This window comes from Sciurus vulgaris (assembly GCF_902686455.1).
Source record: "Sciurus vulgaris genome assembly, chromosome: 6".
In the NCBI taxonomy this organism is placed as follows: domain Eukaryota; kingdom Metazoa; phylum Chordata; class Mammalia; order Rodentia; family Sciuridae; genus Sciurus; species Sciurus vulgaris.
Window position 1 is genome coordinate 72993402 of NC_136466.1, and position 27391 is coordinate 73020792.

Below are 27391 nucleotides of genomic sequence, written 5' to 3' on the forward strand. Positions count from 1 at the left end.
TTATACAAAAGCTGCATGTACATACATTTTAAAAGAGGAGCTGGTACAGTGGTATACACCTGTAATCCCTGCTACTGTTGCCAAGGCCAGTATGGGCAATTTCAATAAGATCCTATCTTAAAATAAAAAATGAGGAGAAGGGAGTCATGGAGTGGGGATGGAGCTCAGTGGCAGAGTGCCACGGGTTCAATCCCCAATTCAGGATGTTAGGGGAAAACTATCTTCACCTTTACACACTTTTTGATTGTACATTTTCAGTTGTTAAAATGAATCCTAATTTCTTGTGATTAAAGAGGAAATTTAAGCTACATAGGAAGAAATTATAGTCGAACTAAAGTAGTAATAAAATTCAACAGATCTTAGGAAGGTAAGTGACAACTGTGTACCTATTCCCAACCTGCAAGAAAGGGCAAAAATGAAAATACAAAGAGAGTGAAAAAGAGGATGCACAACAGAAGATGCTAGAATCATCATTCTGGAAAATGGTTCAAGAAAAAGTAAAAGAAAGTAACTACTAGACCACAGCCTCACAGGTCAGGCTCATCTTCATGGGGAGGCACTGTAAGAAGTATTAAAATATTTTACACCCCCCAAGCACTTAAAGCATTAATGGCAGGCCCAGTAGAGACCTCTGAATCCATAACAATGGGAGCACTATGTCAGCCAGGTATATATACATATAATGAACCTCCCCTGCTTAGAGAGTGAAACCATCCATCTTCCCCAATGGTGCTATCAGAATCTTCCCCCACAGGCAAAGCAGGAGCATCACCTCCCATAACAACTAGCTGCCATGATCAACTGGACAAACTCCAGAGAATGTGAGGTCAAGGACTCCAGAAGTCCTATGGTCAGAGATCAGACATAAAAGTGCCCCGCAGAAATTAAACAGGAACCCAGTGAAGAAAATGAACAAAATGTGGGTTCTCCTATTTCTTGGTCATCCACAACATGTGCTGGACAGAATACATTTTGTGGAATTATCTGGAACCTCAACTTCCCAAGCATGTATCATTGATGACAATACACTGTGTGTTTCCTACATTGATGCTGGATGGCAATTGGCAAAAGTGCCTTTTGTTTATTGAAAAGTATTCTTTCTTCCTAGAGCAGTTTTTGCCATGAATTTAAGCAATGCTCAAATGTCCCTTAAACTGAACATAAAAATTCTTTCCACATGTCTAAAGTTAAAGGTTCAATATCAGAAAGCAGAAACTACTAGCCCAGCATGGTGGTGCATGACAAGAAAGAGGAAAGGGAGGAAAGGAAGGAAAGAAGGAAACTACTAGTAGTTACTGAAAACTTCCTAGACAGGGTGTTATATTTATTTGATAGTGGTAATATATAACCAGAAAGCATCACTCAAAATTAAGAAAGAATAGAGGATTTTCTGGACAAGAGTCAGGATCAGGAGTTAAAGATTACAGAAATCAATCTTTAACTAAAAGAGACTACAGTATAAACTGAAAGATTACAGTAAAATGATAAAACCTTTAAAGTAGTACTGATTGAAGACTTTAAGCCATTCATTGTAAGAAAAAGGTCGTAAATTAATAAAGGGCAAAATGACTTAACACTTCAGAATAAGCATTTCAAAGGATAGCAAATGCCTAATGGCTATGCAGATAATACATTAAGATGTGCTACTAATATTATATGTTAAATAGAAATATCCTCTATATACAGAATAGTCTATCACAGAACACCTAGTCCAAGGTCACTCTATCTGATTTGGCTGAAAACAATTTGAACATGAAATAAGACAAAAAGACTACATTCCAGACATGTGAACTTTATAGAGCGCATTACAATAAGGGACTATAAACTAATGCCACAAAAGAGAAAAGAACAGAGGCATTGGGATTAAATATTTAGGAAGGAATAGTTGAGTAAGGACAAATAGAAAATAGCTTTCTTAGGAGAAAAATAAAAGGAAACACAAGATTTTAGACCAGAAAAAAGGGTGGGGGGGACTTTGGAAATCAAATTCAGAGACCGTAAGTACAAGGTTGATATTTGAGAAAACATTCCGCCCCCCCCCGCCCCCCTGCAGTGCTGGGGATTGAACCCAGGGCCTTGTGCTTGCGAGGCAAGCACTCTACCAACTGAACTATATCCCCAGCCCAAAAACATTTTTTAAAAGAAAAGACCACCACCAGGGCACATGTCTATAGTTCCACAGACCTGGAAGCTGAGGCAGGAGGATTCCAAGTTCCAGGTCAGCCCCAGCAACTTAGCAAGACCCTGTCTCAAAAAATAAAAAGCACTGGGAATATAGTGCAGGGGTAAAGTACCTTGGATTCAATCCAGAGTAACAGAAAAAGAAAAAGAAGAAAAACAAAGTTGGCCAAAGTCAGCAAATTATAATAAACCCTATTTCACAATCAAAGAATGTAACTCTCAATGTAAAGCAGAAGATACACAAAAAAATTTAGTTTAACTTGTGTATGTAGTTTACTGTACCTTCAAATAATATTTTTGGGGGTTTGGGCTGTGGCTCAGTAGTAGAGAACTCACTTAGCATGCATGAGCACTGGATTTGATCCTCAGCACCACATAAAAATAAATAAAGTTATTGTGTCCATCTACAATTAAAAAACATTTAAAAATATTTTTTTGGAAGAAGAGACAAGAAACTATAAAGACTGGATAGCTAGAGAAAGGGTGAGAGAACTTTTGAATATACATGTTTATACCTTATGCATTTTAATGCATTATGCGGTTTAAGGTTTTTTTATTTTTTATTTTTTATTTTTTTAACTTGTTATCAGGTACAAAGAAATGCTGCAACCATAAGGATCTCGGCTCAAAAACAGACTTTTTCAAAACAAGAAACCTTTGTGAGCTGATAAATGAAATGTTCTACTATTACTTATTTTGGGTGTTTTTTCTGAAGCAACTAACCACCAATCCAATGAACAAAATCCACACATAACATCTGAAGGCAACTCTTCATATCTGTTAAGTGGAGAGTGACACTAGCCAATTCACATACCTCATTTCAAAGTCAGTTGCCTTAAGGATTTTCCTAATCTCCTGTTATTCAACCATTTTAGAGCTCTAAAGAGAGAGACTGGTTATAATATAAAAGGGAAAGAGAACTTCTAGACCTCCTACTGCCTGCCCCATTGTCTTTTTTTTAATACTACATAGAAAATACATAAAAGTTGCTGTGGCTAATTATTCTACCAGCTCCAGGGTATGTAAATTTCTCGGAAACAATAAGCTAGTAGGTTGATTTAAAAAAAAAAAAAATCAGAAAACCCTTATTTATAACAGCTTTTCCCTCTAGCAGATTTTTAAAAATAGAGAAGAAATATAAACACGACTTATAGAAAATGAACGAGAAAAGCAGCACATGGACAGTTTTAGCATTGAAATAGCAAGTCTATTTCGAATGCAATCACCAAATAAATCAAAAATGAGTGGGAACAAATAATGAAGAGATTTTATACAGAAATGCCTATTCAAAACTCAATTCAGAGAATGAACATTGATGATCACAGCCTCGCTTCCCCATGCCAGATAACTCAGAATTAACTTCAAAGTATGCCAGATCCAAGCAAAATGTACATTTTAATAGTAAAGAGAATATAATACAAATCTGGGAATAAGGCCACCAACTTCAGGCAAGACGGTTAAGACAAACTAAGAGCAATAAAATAACCTCTGCTACACAGTCATTGGGGATCTACTTGCTAAAAGCTAATAGAATCTTTAGAAATTATTATCAGAACGCACGTAAGAGAAAAAGTTCTCCCAAAGTATTTGACCACTGATAAAAGAGAAGAAAGAGGGGTTGGGGGTGGGTGTTCTTTAATAAAGCAAATGATATATGCAATAAATCTGGAAATCAGAACAGTTAGAAAAAAGAGTATTTGATGTATTAACATTCAATTTCAAAGTAAATGATTAGTTACAGTAATGATAATAGTAGCAGTAGTATAAGAGAAGTGGTTGTGTCCTACCTGGTGCTGTTCTACAGTCTCATAACCATGCTGTGTACACAGTCACTGTTTTCATCCCCAACTCCCAGTTGAGGCAACAGAGACTTGAGAAAGTTTTGTGTAACTTCTCATGCTCAGAACAGCTCTCAAGTTTTAAAACAATGTCTTCATAGAAAATCCCTTCAAAAAACAATTTAACTTATTGCCAACAACCTATATGTACTAGTAAACATGTACTTTGAACATCTCTGGTGGAAAAACAAATCTCCAGATTAGGTAGATTTTATTATCACATAAGAAGACCACTGAATATCACCTAGGCAAAATAACACCTGCCTCTAAGTGGCAGCAATAGCAGACTGGAAGCTGCCCAGTGTTCCCGTTCTATAATTCATCAAAAATCTACTTGGGGCAGCAAAAAATATACTCCAATTACCAGGATATCAATTTAAAGAGAGATGTCCTTCCCCAAAATAAACTTCATAAGCACTTGCCCACACAGATTTGAGGGTGACTGTCTCTACCCAAACATATCTTTAATACTTCCTGTCATACTGTTGAAATACCATCATCAAACTCCTCGTTTAAAAAAAAAAAAAAAAAAAAAAAGCAAATATCTTCAAATAAAACATGAGGGAAAGATATTATACTTGACTTTTTTAACTAACACTTCAACTAAGAAATTATGACAGCTTTAAAAAGAAATGCTATCAGTTTCTACCTACTTGCAGCAAAAGCTTACAAATAATTTTGGAAAATCCCTTCTCTCATATGAATCTGGTTTTGGTGCTTGTTGCAATTTGTCTGGTAAGCAAGCACTAGCAGCATCAAAGTATCCAAGCATGAAACAAATTAACATTAGTGGGAAACAAAATCAGGAGAGAAGTAAGATATGGTTAATTTGATTCTCTCTGTACTTTCATATTATGTAGTGTGTTGAGAGAGTCATTTTCTGCTTATAAAGTTATTGTTGACTTCTATGATGGAGTTCAACAAACTTTTGTGATAAAAACACACAAACAAGGGCTGGGGATATAGATCAGTTGGTAGAAAATGTGGGGCTTAGAGTGAGGCGCTCGCAAGCCCAAGGCCCTGGGTTCAATCCCCAGCACCACAAAAAAAAAAAAAAAAAAATCACGAACTTCAGTATTACTGAACAATATAAGGAAGCTGCCAAATTTGGCTCATACTTCACTAAAGAAAAGTTCAGCTCTTTGGGTTTAACAAACTTGAAACATTTGCAGCTTAGCTCACTGGCCAACACCAAACCTCACCAGACCAGTACCAGGCTACCTGGTCTAGTACCTGCCATCATAAAGAATAGAAGAGGTCTGCATGACACAAACTGAAAATCCATGCTATTAAACTACAAGTACTACCCACTGAAGCAAAAAGTAAAAATCTATTGGAGATAAACAAAATAATGCTGTTTCAACAAGTCACTTAACTTACAACCTCTATCTTTTTTGCAATTCCTTCAAGTTCAAGTGGGCCTAAAATAAATCCGTAAGACACTATTATATGTTTATAAGCACTAATATTTCAACCAAAATTCCCCTCCAGACTCACTGTATTCCTGACTGGGGAAAAAAAAATCCAGCTGGGTCTGGTGGCAGTGGCACATACCTATAATTCCAGCAGCTTGGCAGACTGAGGCAAGAGGACTACAAGTTCAAAGCCAGCCTCAGCTACTCAGCAAGGCCCTATTTTTAAAAGGGTGGGGAGGTGCGGGGATGTGGCTCAGCAGTTAGGCACCCTGGGTTCAACCCCTGGTACCAAAAAAAGGGGAAAAATTTTCAGATTATATAACTAACATAAAGGGTGATTCCTTTCCTTAGTTCTTAGAGCTGTATAATCAAAGTCTGAGTGAACACATGCAGAATCTTCAAATAAGAATCCAGTATTTAAATGTATGAAAATTTAAGTTCCAACAACATGCATACTGTCAGATTCAACAACTTTTTCATAAATGAAAATAATTAGCCATTTTGATTTCTGAGTTTTTGAACTATTTTTGATTCAGTAATCCCTAACATAGCATTTTTACAATATAATGAAGTAGCCTCAGAAAACTGGAGACCATTGGTCTGCTCAATATAAAGTCCAAAGATTAAGAAAGTGAACTTTGGGCACAATATAGGCTTTTAAACACAGAACATGTAATTCTGATGGCAATAACAGACAAAGGTCAATGAATGTTTTGAAATAGACAAAACATTCTCTACTTCATATAGGATGAACAAATTACCCAAACTCCTACAAGAAATATAATTTTAAATACTTATACTAATAGTATACATATATATGAAAAAGCATGTGAATATTTTAAATAGCTTCATGAAGATATATATTCAAAATATTTACTAAGATATATCACATATAACCCAACCATTAAAAGTGTACAATGTTTTTAGTGTATTCACAGATATGTGCAGTTATTATCAGTGAATTTTAGAGTATACTCATCACTCAAAATGAAATGATGTATCCTTTTAGCTATCACTCCCCCCCATCTCTATATGTGAATATATAAGTGCTAAATTTTAAATAGAGAACATGGTGACCATGCTTGGTTATAAGCTAAAAAGCTCTAAAAATTTTTGTCCTTAAAAGTAATTTTTAGTAGATAGCCACTCTAAATTTGTTGTTCTACCTCCAGCACCAAATTTCTCCATTCTATATTCTGGTAACTCCTCTCTGTGAAAATGCTGACAAAGGTAATCAAAAGTTCCAAGTATGCCTCTCACACATACAAATGCACCACTTCTTCACATTTACCAATAATCAAATACACATAAAGACAACATCTATAAATACATTTTAAAATGTCTTCTTTCCCATACTGTCTACATGACAACAAATAAGCACCTATATTCTATGGAAATATTTCTTGAGTTTAAAAAAGTAGAAACATGGGGAGATGGCTCAGCTGGTAGAGTGCTTGCCTCGCAAGCACAAGGCCCTGAGTTCGATCCTCAGTACCGCAAAAAAAAAAAAAAAAAAAAAAAAAAAAAAAAAAAAAAAAAAAAGGAGAAACAGCTCCAAGTCCAACTGTGCTGATCTTAAGGGGGCCTTAAAGGATGTTAGACACTCTTTTCCTCCACCTACTTAAATACATACCCCTAAAACTGTTGACTCACCAGATTTTCAGCTGCCAAAAGACAGCAGACTAGCTTAGTGTCTGACATTTCCTTTTGGCTGTCATTAGTCCTTAATGTGTTGCTATCTAGAGGCTAAATGCAGTAGTTTTCTTCTACTTTTCCAGATTATTTTCTTGAGACTGAGGAAATGTTCCAAAGGCTAAATCAACCCTGCAAATCTAACATTTTATTTTCCTATTATTTACCCATACAAATCCCCAGGAAAATCTTTAAATGGCCTAAGAGACATTAGAGGCACTGGCTAGCCTATGAACTGAGGAGTGAAGGGGAGGGGGGGGGTAGGTGGGATAAAATAAAGCCTGCCAGAAGTTGTAAAACAGACAAATGCCCTTGAAGGGTGTAAACATGGCAAGGACTGTGCTCTTAAATATCTGATAAGAGATATACATCCCTTACTTATCTTTTTATAATGGAACTTTACAAATATATCCAAAAAGATTGAGAAAAGCCAGAGAAATGCCTCATATAACCATCATCAAACTTTTAACGGCCATCGACTTTCTGCTTTCTTGTTTCATTTATCACTCTCTTCCCTTAGTTCTTTGTTTTTTTTTCTTTTTTGCTAGAGTTACTGTTGTTGGTACTGGTGACTGAACCTTGGGGTGCTCTAACAACTTCTTTATTTTTTATTTTGAGACAAGGCCTCACTAAATTGCTCAGGCTGGTTTTGAACTTGTAAACTTCTGTTTCAGCTTCCCAAGTTGCTAAGATTACAGGTATGCACCACTACTGGAGTATTTTTAAATGAATACAATACATCCTGTTTCTTTGTAAGGGATTATCTTTTTTTAAAAAAATTCTTTTAGTTGGCAATAGGTCTTTATTTTTTATTTACTTGCATGTGGTGCTGACAATCAAACTCAGTGCCTCACACATGCTAAGCAAGTGCTCTGCCACTGAGCTACAACCCCAGGCCAAGGGACTGTCTTAATATGGATCATTCTCCTCAAACGTATATTCCATACCTGGATGTTCAAATCTTGTCAAATCATAGGAGTTAAAGAGAATTTCCACTTGGCCAAATCTTAAACCCAAACCATACAGTTAATGCATTTATTAACACAACTCTAAAACTAATGTTAATTCTTTTGTTTAAAGTGGTTTTAAGAAAATGGCTAATTTTGCAATGGCTAGAAAGCCCCCTGAAAAGAACAGTTTGATTTAGCCTATACAGTTTTCCATAATAAATAATAAAGCAGTAATTCTCACTCAAAGCCATCCAATGAAGTCCATTTTTCAAAAGCTGATTAGAATTTTTCATTTTAAAAATTTTAATTCACGTAATTTTTAAATTTCTGAATGCTACATAATATAAAATCACCTTGAAAAAGAAAAATCCAACAAATGTCTTCCTAGAGTTTTCAGTCTATTTACTCAATTAAGAAACTTTAGTGGTCTAAGAAAAACCAACTTTACAAGATGAAGGGGGATCTTTTATCTGTACAATAGAAATCACTAAATGAAAGTATATATGAATGGTTAACTTTTTTGAAAACAAAATCTTTTTCTCATGTATAGTGGCATTAATGCCTTTCACCAGCAATACAGAATCTTAAAAACAACATAAAGAACTAAATATGTTCTGCTTCTCAGCAATAAGTACATTTATTAATATGAACTTCAAAGATTACAGATGAATATCACTGATCAAATATTTATGATTTTCTTATGAAGTATTTCAGGTCATTTTATACAGGAAATAACAAGCAACATTTGTATAAGCACAAGAACAAGGACAAGCAGAAATATTACTCTTTTCATTCCTAGAAGATGACTTTCATATTACAAAAGCAGTAATTCTCAAAGAAGGGAGAAGTAATTCAAGACGTGTGTTCCAGAGATAAATTTAAAGGATAATTAGCAAGGAAGGTTTGATATATAAGATATCACACTGCATTCTACTTGGTAGACTATTAAAAACAGCAAAAAATCACAAAATCAAAAATCGGAATATCTACAATTGGAATAAAACAAGACAGAGTAGGTGTTGGTGAGGATGTGGGTAAAAAGGTACACTCACACATTGCTGGTGGGGTTGCAAATTAATGCAGCCATTCTGGAAAGCAGTGTAGAGATTCCTTAGAAAACTTGGAATGGAACCACCATTTGACCCAGCTATTCCATACCTTGGCCTATACCCAAAGGATTTAAAATCAGCATACTACAGTGATGCAGCCACATCAATGTTCATAGCTGCTCAATTCACAATAGCCAGATTGTGGAACCAACCTAGATGCCCTTCAATTGATGAATGGATAAAGAAACTGTGGTGTATATATACATATGTATATATACAATGGAATATTACTCAGCCATAAAGAATAATAAAATTATGGCATTTGCAGGCAAATGGATGAAACTGGAGAATATCATGCTAACTAAAATAAGCCAATCTCAAAAAACCAAAGGACAAATGATCTCCCTGATTAAGTAGATGATGATACATAAAGGGGGGGTGGGGAAGAATGGAGGAAGGAGGGACTGTATAGAGGGAAAAGAGGGGTGAGAGGGGTGGGAGGGGTGGGGGGAAGGAAAAAATAACAAAGAATCAAACACCATTACCCTATTGTAAATGTATGATTACACAAATGGTATGCCTCTACTTCATGTACAACCAGAGAAACAAGTTGTACCCCATTTGTTTACAATAAAATAAATAAATAAATAAGACAGAGCAGGAAGCCAATGATTTCAACACATCTGAAAATACATTTGTGAGACAAACTTACTGACCAGATGTCATTTTAACATAAAGCAAGTCACAGGGAACTTTCTTATATTAATAAGTTTTCAAGTCATGTCATTATGAAAAGGCCTAATGCCATTTTTAGAGAAGAACCAAACAAAAATAGTGCTTAATGTTTTGGCTTCTATATATCTAATATTCTACTTTAAAATAAATGTTATTTAGTAATTGGCAAACAGTCCTTAATTAGCAGTCATCAGATGTGAACACAGATTTAGCCCAAAATAAAGAATACAGACATTCACTCAGAGAAGAAAAATAATACATTTCACAGATTTTTGCTCTTCTAATTCTGTACTGTGACTAAGAAATATGTCAACCAAAGTTGTCACTTTCAATAGCACAGGCCTGAAAAGTCAGAGAGGAGGAAATTTCCTGGTAGACAGAACTCTACACCTGACCCTGGCATCATTAAACATAATTATATCTTGGTGGTATGGGGCAGGGGGTGTGGTAGAGGAAGCTAAATAGACAGCAAACAACATTATGGCTGGTTTGAGAGCAAGAAAAATACACACTCAAACCCAATTTGTTTAATCTTAAACTACTATAGTCACGATGAGTTTTTATTTATCACCTTAAGTCCTCTACGGTAACTAATTATTTTTTTTTTTAATTTTTGATGATCAATGAATAAAAAAATTATGGGAAAAAGTTATGATTGATAAACTTTTAGTTTTATATATTTGTCACATATGGGCATTCTAGATCAAATAAATAGAGTTAGGGTTAGTTTTGATCAAATAAATAGGTAACCGCCTAAAACTATTAGTTTGCTACATTTAAATAACCATAATATTTATTATTACATGACAACTATGCCAAAAGTAAAGGTCACCTTGGTCCAAAAAGAATAAGGAAGATCATTTCCTAAAATAATACCAATTTGTACAAATAGAGCACTTTACACTTGTAGGTTAATACCAAACATGACATGCCCTCCACCATGTACCCAACATAAGTGATAAGGAGAGAATTTTATTATTAGCTATTGTAGTGATTCAGCTTGACATGACTGCAGCCACATTGAGTAATAAATACCACAAATTGCCTCAGAATAACTCTAGCAAGTTTTTCCTGCATAGTTTCCCAACAGACAGACAAAACTATTAGAGTGGTATGCGGGGCTTTAAAATCAGACCCTGGCTCCAGAGACGTACCTAAGTCTCTAGTATTAGCTTTAAAGATAAACTAGGCACATTCCAGTTAAGATGAACTCATTTTTGTCCTAACCCATATATATGCTCCTCTTTCTCACTCAAATTGCAGAGATCCAACTAATCATTGCCACCAAGGACCACACTTCCATTGTAAGTGCCCTCAATAAACTGTACTCTGTGCAGTTGTACATCTATCTGCCTCTTTCTTTGTCTCACTGGCACCTTAGGGCTGATCTCATACATTAGGCATGGCGCATGGGTTGTTCTAGAACAGCCGTAATGAGATACTCAACTAGAAGATCATGCAGACTAGAAGTGAAGACTGTCACTTTGGCTCTTCACAATGGGCAAAGAACAAGCAACACAACAGATACAGAAAGCTGAATAGAACTTGCCACAGAGGCAGGAATCAATTACCTGTTCACCCATTTATTCCCTATACTTTATTTTCTGTTCTCTTTCAAGGCATTTTGATATTTTTCGAATAACATCACCCATCATATCCTTCCCAATATATTTATTCCTGAGTAGGTCTCTGTAGATTTTAACAAGGTCAGTTAGTTGGTTACCTATTAATAATCCCATTATCAGTTAAGAAAGCAGCCCTGGGGAAGTGTCCTTACTTAATCAAAGTTTAATGAGTTATCTTCCATGAAGAAACCATGTACTGCCCATGTCCACAGCATCACATCTAAAGATAATCACCAGGAGCAGTTCTGGACTAAGAATCTGAAGCCTCAGTTCTAGACTTAACTGTCAATTCACAGGTATTATGGCTAAGTTACTTCACTAGTTTCAGGCTCAGTTTTGGTTATGGATAAGGTAGAGTAAACACATTCTAATGCCTCTTTCCCAGAGAATGCAACTAAAAGACCTAGGCAGAATGAAATAGAGAACACTGAAACAGATCTCAAAATTAGAAAAAGCAAAAAATTAAAAAATTAAAAAGTCCTATGCATATATTATTTGGCTAAATGAATAAAACGGATTCTTTGAAAGCCACAAACTCCCAAAATTACTCAAGAAGAAATAAATACCTTAAGTAGTCTTATATTTATTAAAGAAACTGTATTTTAAAATCTTCAGAAGAATTAGTTGGTGAACTACTAGATTAAAGATTGTCAAATTTCTACAAAGGACAAGACAGGATGTATTTTAGACTTTGATAGCCACACAGTATCTTTTGCAATTACTTAAAGGAGCCACAGGTGATTTAAAAAAAAGGGGCATGGCTATCTCCAATAAAACTTATTTATAAAAATAAATGCAAGTCCAGACCTAGCACATGTGAGGCACTGGGCTCTATCCTCAGCACCACATTAAATAAATAAGTAAGTAAATAAATAAAGAAATGGATAGATAGATACATACATACAAAATCCAAGAACTATAATCTGTCAGCCCTTGATGTCACTTCCAAATTCTAACTTTTCTGAGCTGAAGATATAGCTCAATGGTAGAATTCTTGCCTAGTGTGTCCAAGGCCCTAGGGTTTAATCCCCAGTACAAAGGAGGGAGGGGGAGGAAGAGGAGGAGGAGGAGAAGAAGAAGAAGAAGAAGAAAAGAGAAAAAGGAGGGGGAGGGGGAGCAGGAGGGGGAAGAAGAAGAAAGAAGAGAAGAAGGAGAAAGTAAAGAAAAAAGACACAAATTTTAACTTTATGGGTTGGTACTCTTGAATAAATTATGTTCTGCTTCAAAATGATGAATCACGATCTTAATATGTAAAAAATTCTTTAAAAATAAAGAAAGAAAAGTCTGATGCAGGTTAAGCATCACTACCCTGATAAAAAGAACAAAAACAAAAGTGTAATTTTCTAAAGTTTCAAATTTTAGAGCATTTCAGATTTTGGATTTTCAGAGTAGCAATGTTCAAGTTGTAAAGTCTATGCAAATATTCCAAAATCCAAACACTCCAAAATCGGAAACACTTCTAGTCCCAAGCATTTCAGATAAGAGATACTCAACCTATAGTTCTTTGAACATGAATTCAGTATGTGGTTATAAATAAAACCTAAAAATCCAAGAACACAAAAATCTAAAGGTCTAAGTTTATTTTAAAATCCTGTTACATTATCCATACAAAACACTTTTTAAAATGTGGGAATGGGGCTGGGGTCCTGGCCAGTGGTAGAGCATTTGCCTAGCACATGTGAGGCACTGGGCTCTATCCTCAGCACCACATTAAATAAAAAAGTAAGTAAATAAATAAATAAATGGATAGATAGATACATACATACATAAAGTTATTATGTCCATCTACAACTAAAAAATTTTTTTAAGTGTGGGAGACACACACACAAAAATTTATACTGCTCTTCATCTTACTACCTAGAGACCATTACTAATATTCTAATGTACTTAGGGGTGACTACCTTTCAATCCAGACATGCTTTTTAAATACAAAATCTTTTCAACCCTGCTCAACAGCTATAGAGCATAAAATGACACCAAGGACAGTCTAACAGTAATCAGAAGATGGCTAAAATCCTATTCATCTGCAGCCTAACACTGGGCAAGCTTCCACATTTGCTCCATCAAAAGAAAACTCCACTACTGCTCCATTAAGATAGCACCATTTCAACTAATACATAAACATGCATCTTTCTGTGTAGAAAAAGTTAAGAATGTGCCTGTTAAATATTGTGATTCATAATGCCAGGGTAACATACACAGACAGATCCTCAAATCTCTTAGAAAACCAACACAAAATATAACTGGTTTAAAACCTCTTCCTCAGAGTTAAGAACGACTTTCAAACTCCTCATTTGTACCACAAGAAAACAATAAATTTAATTCTCAAAAAATGGTGGTTCTGAATTAAATAAATGTTCTATGCAAGAACACAGATGAACCTGGAGGACTTAAAGCTAAGCAAAATAAGACAAGCACAGAAGAAAAAACATTACATGATTTCTCTCATATATGGAATCTAAAAAATGACATGCACACAAAAACAAAACAAAAGAGGTTATCAGAAGGTGAGAAGAATTTATGTCAAAACACAAAGTTGTAGTTATATAGGATGAATGAATTGGAAGATCTAATCTATAGCAAGAGAACTATAGTCAATAATGTTGCACATGGAAGATCTGTAAATTTTAGGGCCTGTTATTGTATACACACATTCAAAAGGTAACTGATAATATGTTAAATGGCTTGACTATAGTAATCATTCAATATATATAAAAGTATCTCACTATACACCTTAAATACATAGAATAAAAAGAAAAGTAAGTAAACAGATTTGTCCAAGAATCAAGTCCTACACACTCAAACTTTGCATTCACTATAACATCTATTTATACCTAAAGTTTCCGAAATATACTAGGCATCTCACAGAAAAGATTATATTAACATTAATAAAATCATCTTCAAGCACAGTTACAGAACTATGGACTACCAATACAGGTAGAGGGCTGGGGGTATAGTTCACTGGTACAACACAGGCTTAACATGTTCAAAGCCCTGGGTTCAATCCCTATCACCACCAAAAACAAACAAAAAAACACAGAAAAATTCTGCTGAAAGTATTGCAGGAAACAATTCAAAGATGGAAATCATAGTATAGATGTACAACAAAATTTAGTCCCTGCACATGACACAGCCAATTTAGGCATCTATGAAACTCAAGTATCACCAGGGAATCTAGCATAGGAGGCCATTCTTAAAAAGGTTTTTGTTTTGTTTGTTTGTTTGGTTTTTGTATGCTCTACTCACTTCAAGCAGCTATACCAGACATGGTTAGATTTATTTAATCTAGAGTATTTAAGTTCAGAGTATTTCATCTTTGCAGAAAACTAGCAGCCATTAAAGAAAATGTGAAATCCTATTTGTTGACTTGGAAAGATACACAAGGGTAAAATTATTAAGAGCGATTTTCAGATAAGACAGACCAGAGTTCAAATCACATCTAGATGCATATGTGTTTTTAAGCAAGTAACAACGGGGTTATTATGGAGGTAAAACAGGTAATAATGTATACCTCCTAGCACCATGGTTGACATATGGTAAGTAGTATAATAGTACTGATAATCCTTACTAACAATGCTTTTAAGATGAAGGGAAGGTTAGAAAAGATCAGATATAAGTGTAATACATACATCTAAAATTAAGTCTGGAATGCTACACGCGAAGTGGTGGGATTACAGGCAATATATAATGAATAATAAATACAAAACTTTTACAATCAGAAAAAATTAAGATATTCTAATTTTAAAGAAAGAAAATGTAGACACACAATAATGCAGTAACAAGCATCTCAGAGAGTCCTTCAAAGGCTGGAAAGCTCTGGCTATGCTAAAGTGATTCCAGGAAAGCATTTGCAAAACTGAGAAGGATTAACATCTAAATTGAGTGCTTCCCTTCACTAAGATAACAATATATCTTTTCAGAAGATCTTCGGAAGTGAACATTAACTGCACACTATTCATACATTCCTTATCAAATTATTAGCAAATCAAATTAAAATTTCATACCAGATATACTCTCAGAATCAAACTCCTCAAATATATGTCCAGTTCAATTTTTTAAATGTCAACACTGTATTCTTCTTTTGAGATCCTACCACCATTAATGTTTTGGGGAAAGAAGATAAAATGTATCCTTAAGCAACATTATCCTTATCATCCTTATCCTAAACTGTACCAATATTGTTCTGCCTATAACTACAGTTTTAAGAATAAAGAAATGCAAGCTGTAATGGCTAGCATAGGATTCTGAAACCATTCTGGACATTTAATGAACAAGTTGATGCTAAACTCATCTATTCACCTTAGCTGGTTGATTACTCAATTCTTAGAACTAGTCAATGAAAATATAATGCAAGCCAGAAAAATAAGCCATATATGTAATTTTAAAATTTTATCACCCATAATTAATAAAACACAGAAAAACTAAGGTTTTATTTAATCCAATATATCTCAAATATTATCAATGACCTATTACTGAGATATTTTACATTCTTTCTTGGATACTAAGTCTTTGAAATCTAGTGTGTGTTTTATACTCACAGCACATCTCAACCTGGACACATCAGATTTCAAGTGCTCACTAGCCAAATTGGACTAATGGCTAACATACTGAAAAGAACAGAGCTAGAGTTACTGAAATCCAGAGTGTGCTTCACCAATTTAAGTCCTAACTCCAGTCAGCAATGTTACCAAAACTGCTGAGGCCAAAACCACATTTCAGAGATTGAGGATCCTTTATATTTCAGACATGTGTTAAGATCAGGGGAGGTGGTAATTTGTTTTGAGAGCAGTCAGGAATTGAACAGAAACAAATATGGTTCTAATAAGTTCTACTATTAGAAAAACACATACCCTAAAAAAGGGAGAAAGGAACACAGCAAAGATCAGCATCTCCCTTAGCACAACAAAGACTGTTAGATAGAGAATTCAGCTGTATAAAGTATAGGATCCTTCAGGTTTTTCACTGGCATTGAAATAACTCCAGAGAACATTTCAACACACAACTAGGCAACTACTAATCAGCTACATATTCAAGGAACAGAAATTTTAACACCGTAACATGATTGTGAATCCTTCTTAATAAATATTTTAGGCTTCTATATGGAATAAAATGGTAACAACTATTTTTAAATTTGATTACATTTCATTTTAATTTCAATCTCTTGAAAGTGTTCAAGCCTTTTAAGACTATGATATTCATCCAAAGCTGCTTTTCTTTCCCTAGTACCCTCAAACCTAGAGCAAATTTAGGCTAAGAGACTAGAAGCAAATTAAACTTAACCACAATAACCACATTTCAATACAAGGAAACTAGATAATCATTTGTAAAACTACAAGAATCTACCCACTGAAGGGTTGCAAAAACTCTTATACACGTTTGTGGAATTTCCACAATGTTAAGTTGGGGTCAAATGCATTACCTTTACATTAATATCTTTTAAGGTCTATACAGTTAATAAGCTATACAGTCAAGGCTACCTGACTACCCTTCAACTCTTCAAACCATAATGTCAACAGAAACATTAAGGTTCTGGTCTCCTGACCCTTGGAGCCTTTGAAAAGAAATCTGATCTTTGCTTGATGAATTAAATTTTACTCCAATCTGATCTTAGATAGCTCATTCACTAATTGAAAAATTAATCATCTGTATAATGGAAGATCTTTAGGAAATTGAGGTAAACTGCTTATATCGTTGCCACCCTCCTACAATGCAAGGCACATAAGGGCAAGATCTTTCGTTTTCTCCCCCCAATATAGTATCCTTAGCACTATGAATGTCCAAAATTGTTCATTTTATTCACTTTTCCAAGTCAGCATGAGTTCATTAAGCATCATTTTACTGAGTACCTCTTCTAGCATTATACTAAACCATGAAAGTATAATTTTAAGGAGTTTGGTCTTCCAATAGCTTAAAATCTTGTTGTAGAAATTACATGGATAAAGGAAATATAATTAAGTAAAAATTCAAGGAAGTTAATAATTAGGTGCAAGACTTCAAGCATCAAAGAAAATGTAGGCTGGTGCAGTTTGAAATGACTTTCAGCAAAGAGATGGGGGGAATGTGGGAATTCGAGGAAGAACAGATTAGAATTAAACAGGTAGAAAGGGAATCTCAAGAACATAATGAACAATGTTCCACTTGAAGACATGAGCTTGGCCTATCCCAAGCAGACCAAATAAGGGAGGAAACAGAGATAAGTGAAGACACCCTCAAGTAAAGCAATGGTAGTGGACACAGAAATAGAAAAACAATAAACAGAGCACCTTTCTCTACCTTGGTTATGAAATGGAATCACCTGAGAAGCTTTTAAAATGCTGTTACCTTGGGCTGGGGATATAGATCAGTTGGTAGAGTGCTTGTAAGCACAAGGCCCTGGGTTCAATCCCCAGCACTGCAAAAAGGAAAAAAAAAAAAAAAAAAAAATGCTGTTACCTGGACCTTGACCCAGAGATTCTGACTTTATTGGTCTGGAGTACAACCCAGACATTAGGATTTTTTAAGGTTCTCCTGGAATTCTAATGTCATCACTGCCTTATAGGAAAAACCAGTGGAACTTGGTAACTGACAACACAGATGGAAAAAGGAAAACTCAGAGATTATGACAAGAATGTTTCTATAAAAATGAGATTAACGAGAGAATCCAGAGAATAGAAACAGTACAAACAGGTGAGCCTTTCTAGACTTTACTACTTGGTCTTCATTAAAGATCCCCATAATGAACAAGTTTTAATTAATGCAGGTCATTTCAATTTTCCACATATGAGAATTACTTGTCTAATATTTTTCAACAGAAATGATCAAACTTAAAGTAAGCCATTATTTTAAAATTCAACCCCTGGGTTCAATCCCAGCACTCCCACCAAAAATAAATAAATAAATAAATAAATAAATAAATAAATATAAATATAAATATAAATATCTCCTAGGAAGCCTCTTGGATTTCCCAGCTAGAAATATCCCCTACTCCTTGCAACTGCCATGGCACTTGAGCTGTGATAACAGTCCCATTAAACACCCTACAGAGACCCTATCTATTCCAGAAAGGAGGGATCAGAGCCTCATTTCTCCTCTTACATGGTGTCAAGAGCACTGCTTTGCATGTGACACCGACTCAGCATGAACTAAATGGCAGGCAGAGATGACCAGTTATGTTCTCATTATCACTAGAGGTTCTGTTTCTCAATGCTTCACAAATAAGCAAAAAAATCTATCCCCAGTTCCTTCATATCCTTTTACTGCTCTAAGCTGTCTTCTGATTGCACACCATTGCCTTCACTTTTTATCCTCACTCCATTGATTTTTTTTTTTTTTTTTTTTTTTTTTGCGGTGCTGGGGATTAAACTCAGGGCCTCACGCTTGCAAGGCGAGCACCCTACCAACTAAGCTATCTCCCCAGCCCCTCCATTGCTTCTTGACAAGACTGAAGTTTCTTCACTTAACATAAATCAAAATAAAACTAAAGATTCTTATCATTAGGAGAAACATAACTGGAAACCAACTCCTAAAATATATTTCTGAATCTCAAGAAAATTTCTTTCAAGATACCCACCACAATACTTATATTTCAGCTTAATATCAAGCATGGTTCAATTTTTTTTGCTTAAGAGTGCTATATTATAGGATCTATGTTTTCAGTATAAATTAGTGTTCCACACCTTTTCCTACATTTAATGTATTAGGAGAGAGAGTACTACAGGTATTTGTATGACACTCTATGGAAAAGCCAGAAAGTTACTGATGACTGGGGTGAGTGGCCAGAGAGTCTGAGCAACCCCAGTACTGATGGAATATCTTACAGACTGGTTAGGAGGCTCTGCAGATGTATCACATCCTCTTCCTCACCAAAGGCTGTTTTTTAAAGCAGTTTCCTAATCATAACTGCATTGGGCACTTCTGCATCACTTCCAGCATTACACCAAAAAACAGATCACTGATTCACATATATACTATGAGTCCTGTTCTCCTGTTTATAACTCCAAAAACTGTAAACCATTCTTCAACTCATCATTTTTCATATTTTCTAATTTTCAAGCATTAAATATGGATTTTTAAATGTCCAACATTTTCCACAGTGATTTATCAATCACTTTTTCGAATTCATCTACTAAATCTCTATTGTAATCAAAACATAGCAATGATTAAAAATGATTCAATGCTTCACTAATTTCACAATATGGTAGAAACAGAATATACACAAGGAAGGCATTCATCTTCACCCTAGAAATCCCATCATGATTCAACATTACCCATTCACGTATATAGATATATAAGGGAACAAACAAGAAGCAAAGCAAATGAACAAATGAAAAGGGATCAAAGAGTGGTAAGTAGGCAAAAGAGTGGTAAGTAGGCAAAACAAAACCAGTAGTGATGACAGCTAACTTGCATTTTCCATCTTCAAAATAATTTTTTATAACCAGGTATAGTGGCACACACCCAACAACTCAGGAGGCTGAGACAGGAGGAGTACAAGTTTGAGGCCAGTCTCAACAATTCAGCAAGGCCCTCAGCAACTTAGTGAGACCCTGTCTCAAAATAAAAATAAAAAGAGCTGGGGATGAGGCTCAGTAGTAAAGCACCCCTGGGTAAATTCCTAGTATCCCCAAAATTTTTTAAATAAAATAATGTTATATAATTTTTATTTAATTTATTCCTTCCTTATAACAGCAAATTATTGGGTACTTGATCTAAACTATAGTGGCCTTAAGGTAGCATTAGATAACTGAACTGGAAGACAAATTATATGGGAAGGAAAAAGACATGATAACAGAAAAACTAAAAATTACAATATATTTTACCACAAGAAAAGTTGTATCAAACTTCACAACACTGAGTTTTTAAATACAAACCTTAAAAATTGAAAAACATTACCAAGTCTTCCTCATACAGCTCTATTTTAAAAATTATGCATGCTTACAAAATTCTATAAGGTTCATGAAAAAGTTTCATAAACCACAAATGTTTATGAAATAGATTTCCTCATTTCCTTTTACCCAAACTTATATGGCCACCCAGTTATAATAATGAAATCTTAGTGGCATTATCCTTAGGAAATGCATGCTGAAATAGGTGGAGGTAGAGAATAAATATATGCAAGTTACTTCCAAATGTTTTAGAGATAACAAGGGTGTATTTGTTTTCATACATACACAAGCAAATGTACCTACATGTTAATTGATGAATCTAGATTAAGGGTATACAGGTGGCCCATTGTATGATTTCTGTAAGTGTAAATTTTTCCATATAAAAAGATGGGGAGAAAAGGGTGACTTAGAAATTTAGCCACTCCTTGAAAAATAACCCACCCCAAAAAACTAGGAGTCAAATAATATTTGATATTAATAGTTAATACAGGGCTTCAGCTTCGGCTTAGAAGTAGAGCACTTGCCTCACTGGGTTTGATCCTCAGCACCACATAAAAATAAATAAAGATACTGTGTTCACCTACAACTAAAAAATTATTTCTAAAAAAGTTAATACATCTCACATTCATCATGTTATAGAAAATTCCTCAGACACAAATACCTTACATTAAAGAAAGGTTCTGACACTCACATTGCCCATGTATTCGGACAGCAGGTCCTGCAAGGCCTGGCGGACAGCATTGCACTCTGCCACAATTCGCTCACGCCGGTCATCACGTGTACAAGATGAGTCAGCCATCAGGGCAGCTCCACTAATGATGCTTTCCAGGCGCTCCTCCAAGGAGGGTCTAAAGCGCTCCTCACTGAAGCTCAAGGGGTCCACAATGATTTGTTTCTGTCAAGATTAAATATGAATGCTCATCTCTGTTCCTTCCATCATTCGAGGCAAGGGGAAGTGTTTAGGAATATCAAGATTTAATTCTAATACCTAAAAGAAAGTTATTCTTCTCGGTAGCTGAAGGATCATCCTGTAAGTTGGCCTATGGCAAATCACTTTTCAAAGGCACTATCCAGCCAAATAGCCTGGTTAAGGTATGATATCACAAATGCAAATACAAATGTATCATGTTCGCACTACTTTTTTTAAACAGCTAATAGTCAATCTGTAGTAGTAATTCATATTATCAAATGAGAGTTACAAGGAAAATAATTATCTTTCTTACATGCAAAGTATAAAACAGCTATATAAGTAGCAAAATTGTTTTACCACAAAAATATTCAAAAACATAACTGACTTGTCCCCAAAATTTTAGAAAGAAATGCATTTATAATGAATTTCCATCTATTTCTCTTATATATCTAATAAAACTTTATAAACAATTCAGTCTCAAATTTATCCTGTTGTGTCTCAATTAGAAACTTTCCTCCTCAAAGACAACAAGTATACACTAAGAGATCAAGAGGTATAATTGCTCCAGTAAGAATGAATCCTTGTTCTCTCCCCTTCCCTCCTGACTCCACTTAAACACAGTTTTCCAAATAATGAGTGTGGTCTAGACAAAAGTAAGCTATAGGTGCAGGTTCGACCATCAATGTCCCTACTTGATACCATTTACATGTACAGTGATAATCTTCAGTGCAAATTACTTTGGCTTTAATTTTTCTTTATAGGGATTATGTCCTTATTAATTTCAACTTAAATGCCAACTTTTTTCTACCAAAAGCTTAACCTTTTCAAATAAGTAAACATTTTTTCCTTTCCTTCCAAAGAAACCTCAGTTTTGAAACTGAACATATAATATCTTAAACTTATTGTTTTTTTATTGTTTTCTATTTTTTACAGACTGCATTTTGATTCACTGTACACAAATGGAGTACATGATATCATTTCTATGGTTGTACAGGATGTAGATTCATACTATTCATGTAATCATACATGTACATAGGGTAATGATGTCTGTCTCATTCCACCATTTTTCATACCCTCCTCTCATTTTTAAATTTATTATTAATCCACATATTTTACTTAACCATTTTTCTTACCAAATTTGGTTATTCGGGATTTCCCTGATAAAAACTGAATACAAAATACTTTCTGGCCAATAGAAATGAAGAATGAATGGTCACAGAATTATAATACAATCAGAGTCACGATGGGCCTCAGATCATTTAGTACAACCTCTCATTTTACAAATGAAGAAACTGTGATTCTAAGAAATTAAGTTGTTTCTGATATTATATTACAGATATTACTTAAGGTAAAAAGTGACACCTACTTTAGTCAGGACACCTAACTTGAAAGAGATTGGAGGAGGAGAAAACAACAGTTCCAGTAAGTTATAAGATGCAGCCTAGGGGTTGGGGTTATAGCTTAGTGGCAAAGCACTTGCCTACCATGGGTGAGGCACTGGGTCTGATTCTCAGCACAGTATATAAATAAAAATAAAGGTCCACTGACAACTAAGAATAAAAAATAAATTTAAAAAAAAAGAAGCAGCCTAAGAGTTTGTTATAAATGAGTATTTTATTTCATGTTTAAGGCTCCAGGGTGAAAATTCAATTCTAATATTCTAAGTCTAATTCTAAGTCTTTAGACTTAACACTACCTTCGTGCTTCATGAAAACATCATCCTAGGACTGGGGATATAGTTCATTTGGTAGAGTGCTAGTGCTTGCCTTGCATGCATAAGGCCCTGGGTTCAATCCCCAGCACCACCAAGGAAAAATAAATAAATAAATAACCTCAAGGAAAAGACTATCCTAAATCAGACATGCACACCAGCAATGATCAGTTACCCAAGTAGAAGTAAAGGATTTAAGACAAAACATTAAGGCAAAGAAAAAAAAAGTTAAAAACAAAATGCACTCCACTGCATTGATTCCAAACCCCGAACATATCTATTCTGAAAGGATACCTGAAACATAATTTTCCAAGGAAGGAAGGAAGGAAAGAAGGAAGGAAAGAAGGAAGGAAGGGAGGAAGGAAGGGAGGAAGGGAGGGAGGAAGGGAGGGAGGGAGGGAGAGAGGAAGGAAGGAAGGAAGGAAGGGAGGGAGGGAGGGAAGGAGGGAGGGAGGGAGGAAGGAAGGGAGGAAGGGAGGGAGGGAGGGAGGGAGGGAGGGAGGGAGGGAGGAAGGGAGGGAGGAAGGGGAAGAGAAAAGAAAAGAAAAGAAAAGAAAAGAAAAGAAAAGAAAAGAAAAGAAAAGAAAAGAAAAGAAAAAGCAAAGAAAAGAAAAGAAATTACCCCAACAGGTGGTTTAAAACAGAAGAAAATATCCTTATAAAAAAAAATCTTAAACTGCTGCCATCTACTGGAAGCCATGAAGCATTGTGGGTAGGAATTAAAAACAAAACCCATCAAAGAAGTTAACATTAGAGTTGAATACACAGGGCTGTATATACATATAATATGTGGTATTATGCTAAGAAAATAATTTAATGTTAATCTTGGTTAAAGTGAACCAGACTGATATCCTCAATAAAGAACGACCTCATAGCCAGGTGTGGTGGCACACACCCATAATCCCAGTGACTGGGGAGGCTGAGGCAGGAGGATCTCAAATTTGAGGCTTGCCTCAACAAGTAAGGGAGGACCTCAGCAACTTAGCAAGACCTCTCAAAATAAAAAGGGCTTGGGATGTAGCTCAGTGGTAAAACACTCCTGGGTTCAATTCCCAGGACCATAAAAAGAAAAGAATGACCTCATAGGAAATACACATTGCATAAAAGAATCCCGAAATTCAAACTAAGAAAAAAGTAAATGCTTTAAACCAAGTTATGATTAAGTAGACTGATGATTCATAACAATTTTTTTCTACTGATATCACAAATCTAAGCGTCATCTTCTGCAGATTGGTGAAGAGCCTGAAGTTTCCTCCCAAGTGTAACTTACATCAAAATTATTGAGAGCATATGCCAATTCTCCTCCTCCACCACCCGGATGCTGGGAGGCATCATCTGACGCAGTAGCCTGGGCTGCATTGGAGATGCCTGTGACTGCCTGTTGAAGCTGCTTGTAAATCAAATCCCGGTTGGCCTTATAGGCTGCAACATCAGGGTGCTGTAGGCATGCCTGGGATGCAGTATAAAGGATCGGAACATTTTTCTGTAGGATTCCTCTAGCTGCAGCCATCTGATCACGATGGCCCACATCTTTCAGTTCCTACAAGAGTAAAATAAGAAATTGGAGCATTCTTTATGTGGGTTAGAGTCACATGAAAATTTGCTGGTACAGGCAGAAAAGTTAAGAGTTCCACTTATCAGATACGATATTTTCATTAACAATTTGACTGGAAAGTTAATCACAAAGGAAGAAGTATGGGTTAATATGTTATGAGTTTGAGCTATGTAATCACACAGATCTTAATTTAAATAACCTAGTTTACTTTTTCCCTGGCTATTGTGACTTTTTATACTGTGCTTGGCTTCTCACTCTGTAAAATATGAGCAGTAACAGTAGTTCTTTTATTGTTTGGGGGAATAAATGGGATAACAAATGTAAAGCACCTAGCACAGCACAATAAAAACATAAAAGTGCTTAGCATCTTAATTATAACTATACAAAGATATATGTACCTATTCCAACCAACCAAAATAGAAAAATCATATTGACACACATTTAAACAAAGTAAGATAATAAAGATCTGTTAAGTTACACAAGTTCATTAGAAGAGTTTTGGGAAATCTGGAGTGAAATAACAGTTGTTTGTGAACTATAGAAACCACCTAGGTGAGGATGTAGCCAGCTATTCTCACAAGTACGTTAACTCCCCTCCCCTTGATAACTCAAAGAATAAGACATAGAAACATACTTCCCTTACACAATAAAATCCATTCAATCCATGATTATAATATTCTGTATAGATATGATTTTAAGTGAAAAAATCCTTTTCAATTTCCTCTACCCCATTACAGATCCCATAAAAGGATGATGTGAGGTTCCTGGCATCCTTACCACTAAAAGCATCTACTGGTAGGCTGAGAAGATATGCGGTGACAGTTAAGTGATACCAACAATAAGCAATACCAGAAAGGGGCATTTCTGGTATCCCATTGTTACTGAAATGACTCAAAGAGGGGGAAAAAATAGTCCTTGGGTCAGGCACAGTGGTGCACACCTGTAATCCCAGTGACTCAGGAGGCTGAGCTAGGAGGATTACAAGTTCAAAGCCAGCCTTAGCAATTTAGCAAGACCCTGTCTCTAAAAAAAATATTTAAAAAGGTGGTTGGGGGTGCTGGGGTTATGTCTCAGCGGTAGAGTGCTTGGCTAATGTGTGAGGCACTGTGTTCAATTCTCAGCACTGCATATAAATAAATGAATAAAATAAAGGTCTATCAACATGGGGGGGGAGGGAGGGAGGGCGCAACTGGGATGTGGCTCGATGGTTAAGTGTCCCTGGGATCAATCCCTGGTGTCAAGGGAGGTTGAGAGGGCGGGGAATACTTGGTAAATGTTGTTCACCATCATAGAGAAGGAACATAGGTGATAACTTTACCTGATCACTCTATTTTATATGTGATCACAGAATTTCACTATTACAGTCACCAACTGAATCCTAGAGTACAAATTTAAATGTTTATGAGTACTGCATATACAAACAATAAGAGGAAAATATACTAACTTAAAAAGGCAAAGTCAGTTTCTCAATTTAAAGTGTGACTTAACTACTTAATGGCTCATCTTTCTATATGAATTCCTAGTTACACATTACAGGCATCAAACTGGATTCCTTTTTTCTGAACCTTCATCTCAGTATATATTTTAGGGTTTACATCTTTATTCAAATCTTGTGTAGTGTGACAGTTTACTTTTCATCCTGGAAGTCTCTTCTCCTTTGGAATCTGAATTTGCAAGTAATAGCTCACAGCACTTCAAATGCCCTATAGCACAATACATGAGGCTAAATATTCAGAAACAGGACTTTGTGGATTTACAAAATCATTTCAAGACTCAAGTTACCAACAGGAACTGATAATTAGCACAAAGGTTACCAAAGATACTTGTGGTCACCTCAAGTTAATAGCTACCAAAATTACTATCCAACACCTGTCTTCCCCAAGTCACTTCCTGGTCTGGCATGATAAACTTCTATTTTTCCAAAGATTACATTAAGCTACATATTAAAAAATAGGTTCCTATGGATTTAGAGACTGGTCATTATTTCAAGATTTGACTTATGATGAGGGGTTATAGATAACCATTATGCTTAAATAGTTGGTGCACATGTTCTTCTGTGGCATTTTCTAAATGTCTTGCCCTCACTATAAAACTTTTCTCTGATAGACTCCTATTTGCCAAGAATGGTGATATATTTTAATCTGTGATGAAAATGACAACTAAGTATTATTGTTTATCCTTACTACAAAAGGGTTGTATTCTCTTCTTTAGAAGTATCTTAGCCCAAAGAAACTAGTTTTTTGGTATGTAAAGACAGGAAACCAGACACTACAATGAGCATCATTATTAATTGTAATAAAAACAAATCAATGCAGGGCACAATGACGTACACCTATAATCCCAGCAACTAGAAAGCTAAGGCAGAATACCACAAGTTCAAGGTCAACCTCTTTAACTTAGCAAGACCCTTGCTAATTAAAATTTTTAAATGGCTGGGGATATGTCTTTGTGGTAAAACCCCTCAGTTCAATTCCCAGTACCAGGAAAAACAAATCAATCAAAAGTAAACTTTCCAGTCTAGAATTATGGCTCAGTGGTAGAGCACTTACCTGGCACCTGTGAGGCATTGGGTTCAAGCCTCAGCACCACATAAAAATATAGATATCGTGTCCATCTACAACTAAAAAAATTTTTAAAAAGTAAACTTTTCAAGATATATATGGCTGATAAATAATCCAGATTGATTAGAGTTATTAAGCAATATAATAAATAGTTTACCTATAAAATTAGAATCCTTGCCTGGGGTTGTAGCTCAGTGATGGAGTGCTTGCCTAGTATGTGTGAGGCACTGGGTTCGCTCCTCAGCACCACATAAAAATAAAAATAAATAAAGGTCCACTGACAACTAAAAAATGTTTAAAAACAA

The 27391-nt window shown here is 35.3% G+C and overlaps 1 protein-coding gene across 2 annotated transcripts in view; it reads right to left on the reverse strand.

The window, feature by feature from the left end:
* CTNNA1 (catenin alpha 1) overlaps window positions 1-27391 on the reverse strand; it is a 218666-nt gene that overhangs the window by 121579 nt on the left and 69696 nt on the right. For both annotated transcript variants that reach the window (XM_079143939.1, XM_079143940.1), the window contains exons 6-7: window positions 24241-24510; window positions 21041-21244 (exon numbers count right to left, since the gene is read on the reverse strand). In XM_079143939.1, coding sequence (XP_079000065.1) covers window positions 21041-21244; window positions 24241-24510 — 474 coding nt within the window. The remainder of the gene's footprint in view (window positions 1-21040; window positions 21245-24240; window positions 24511-27391) is intronic.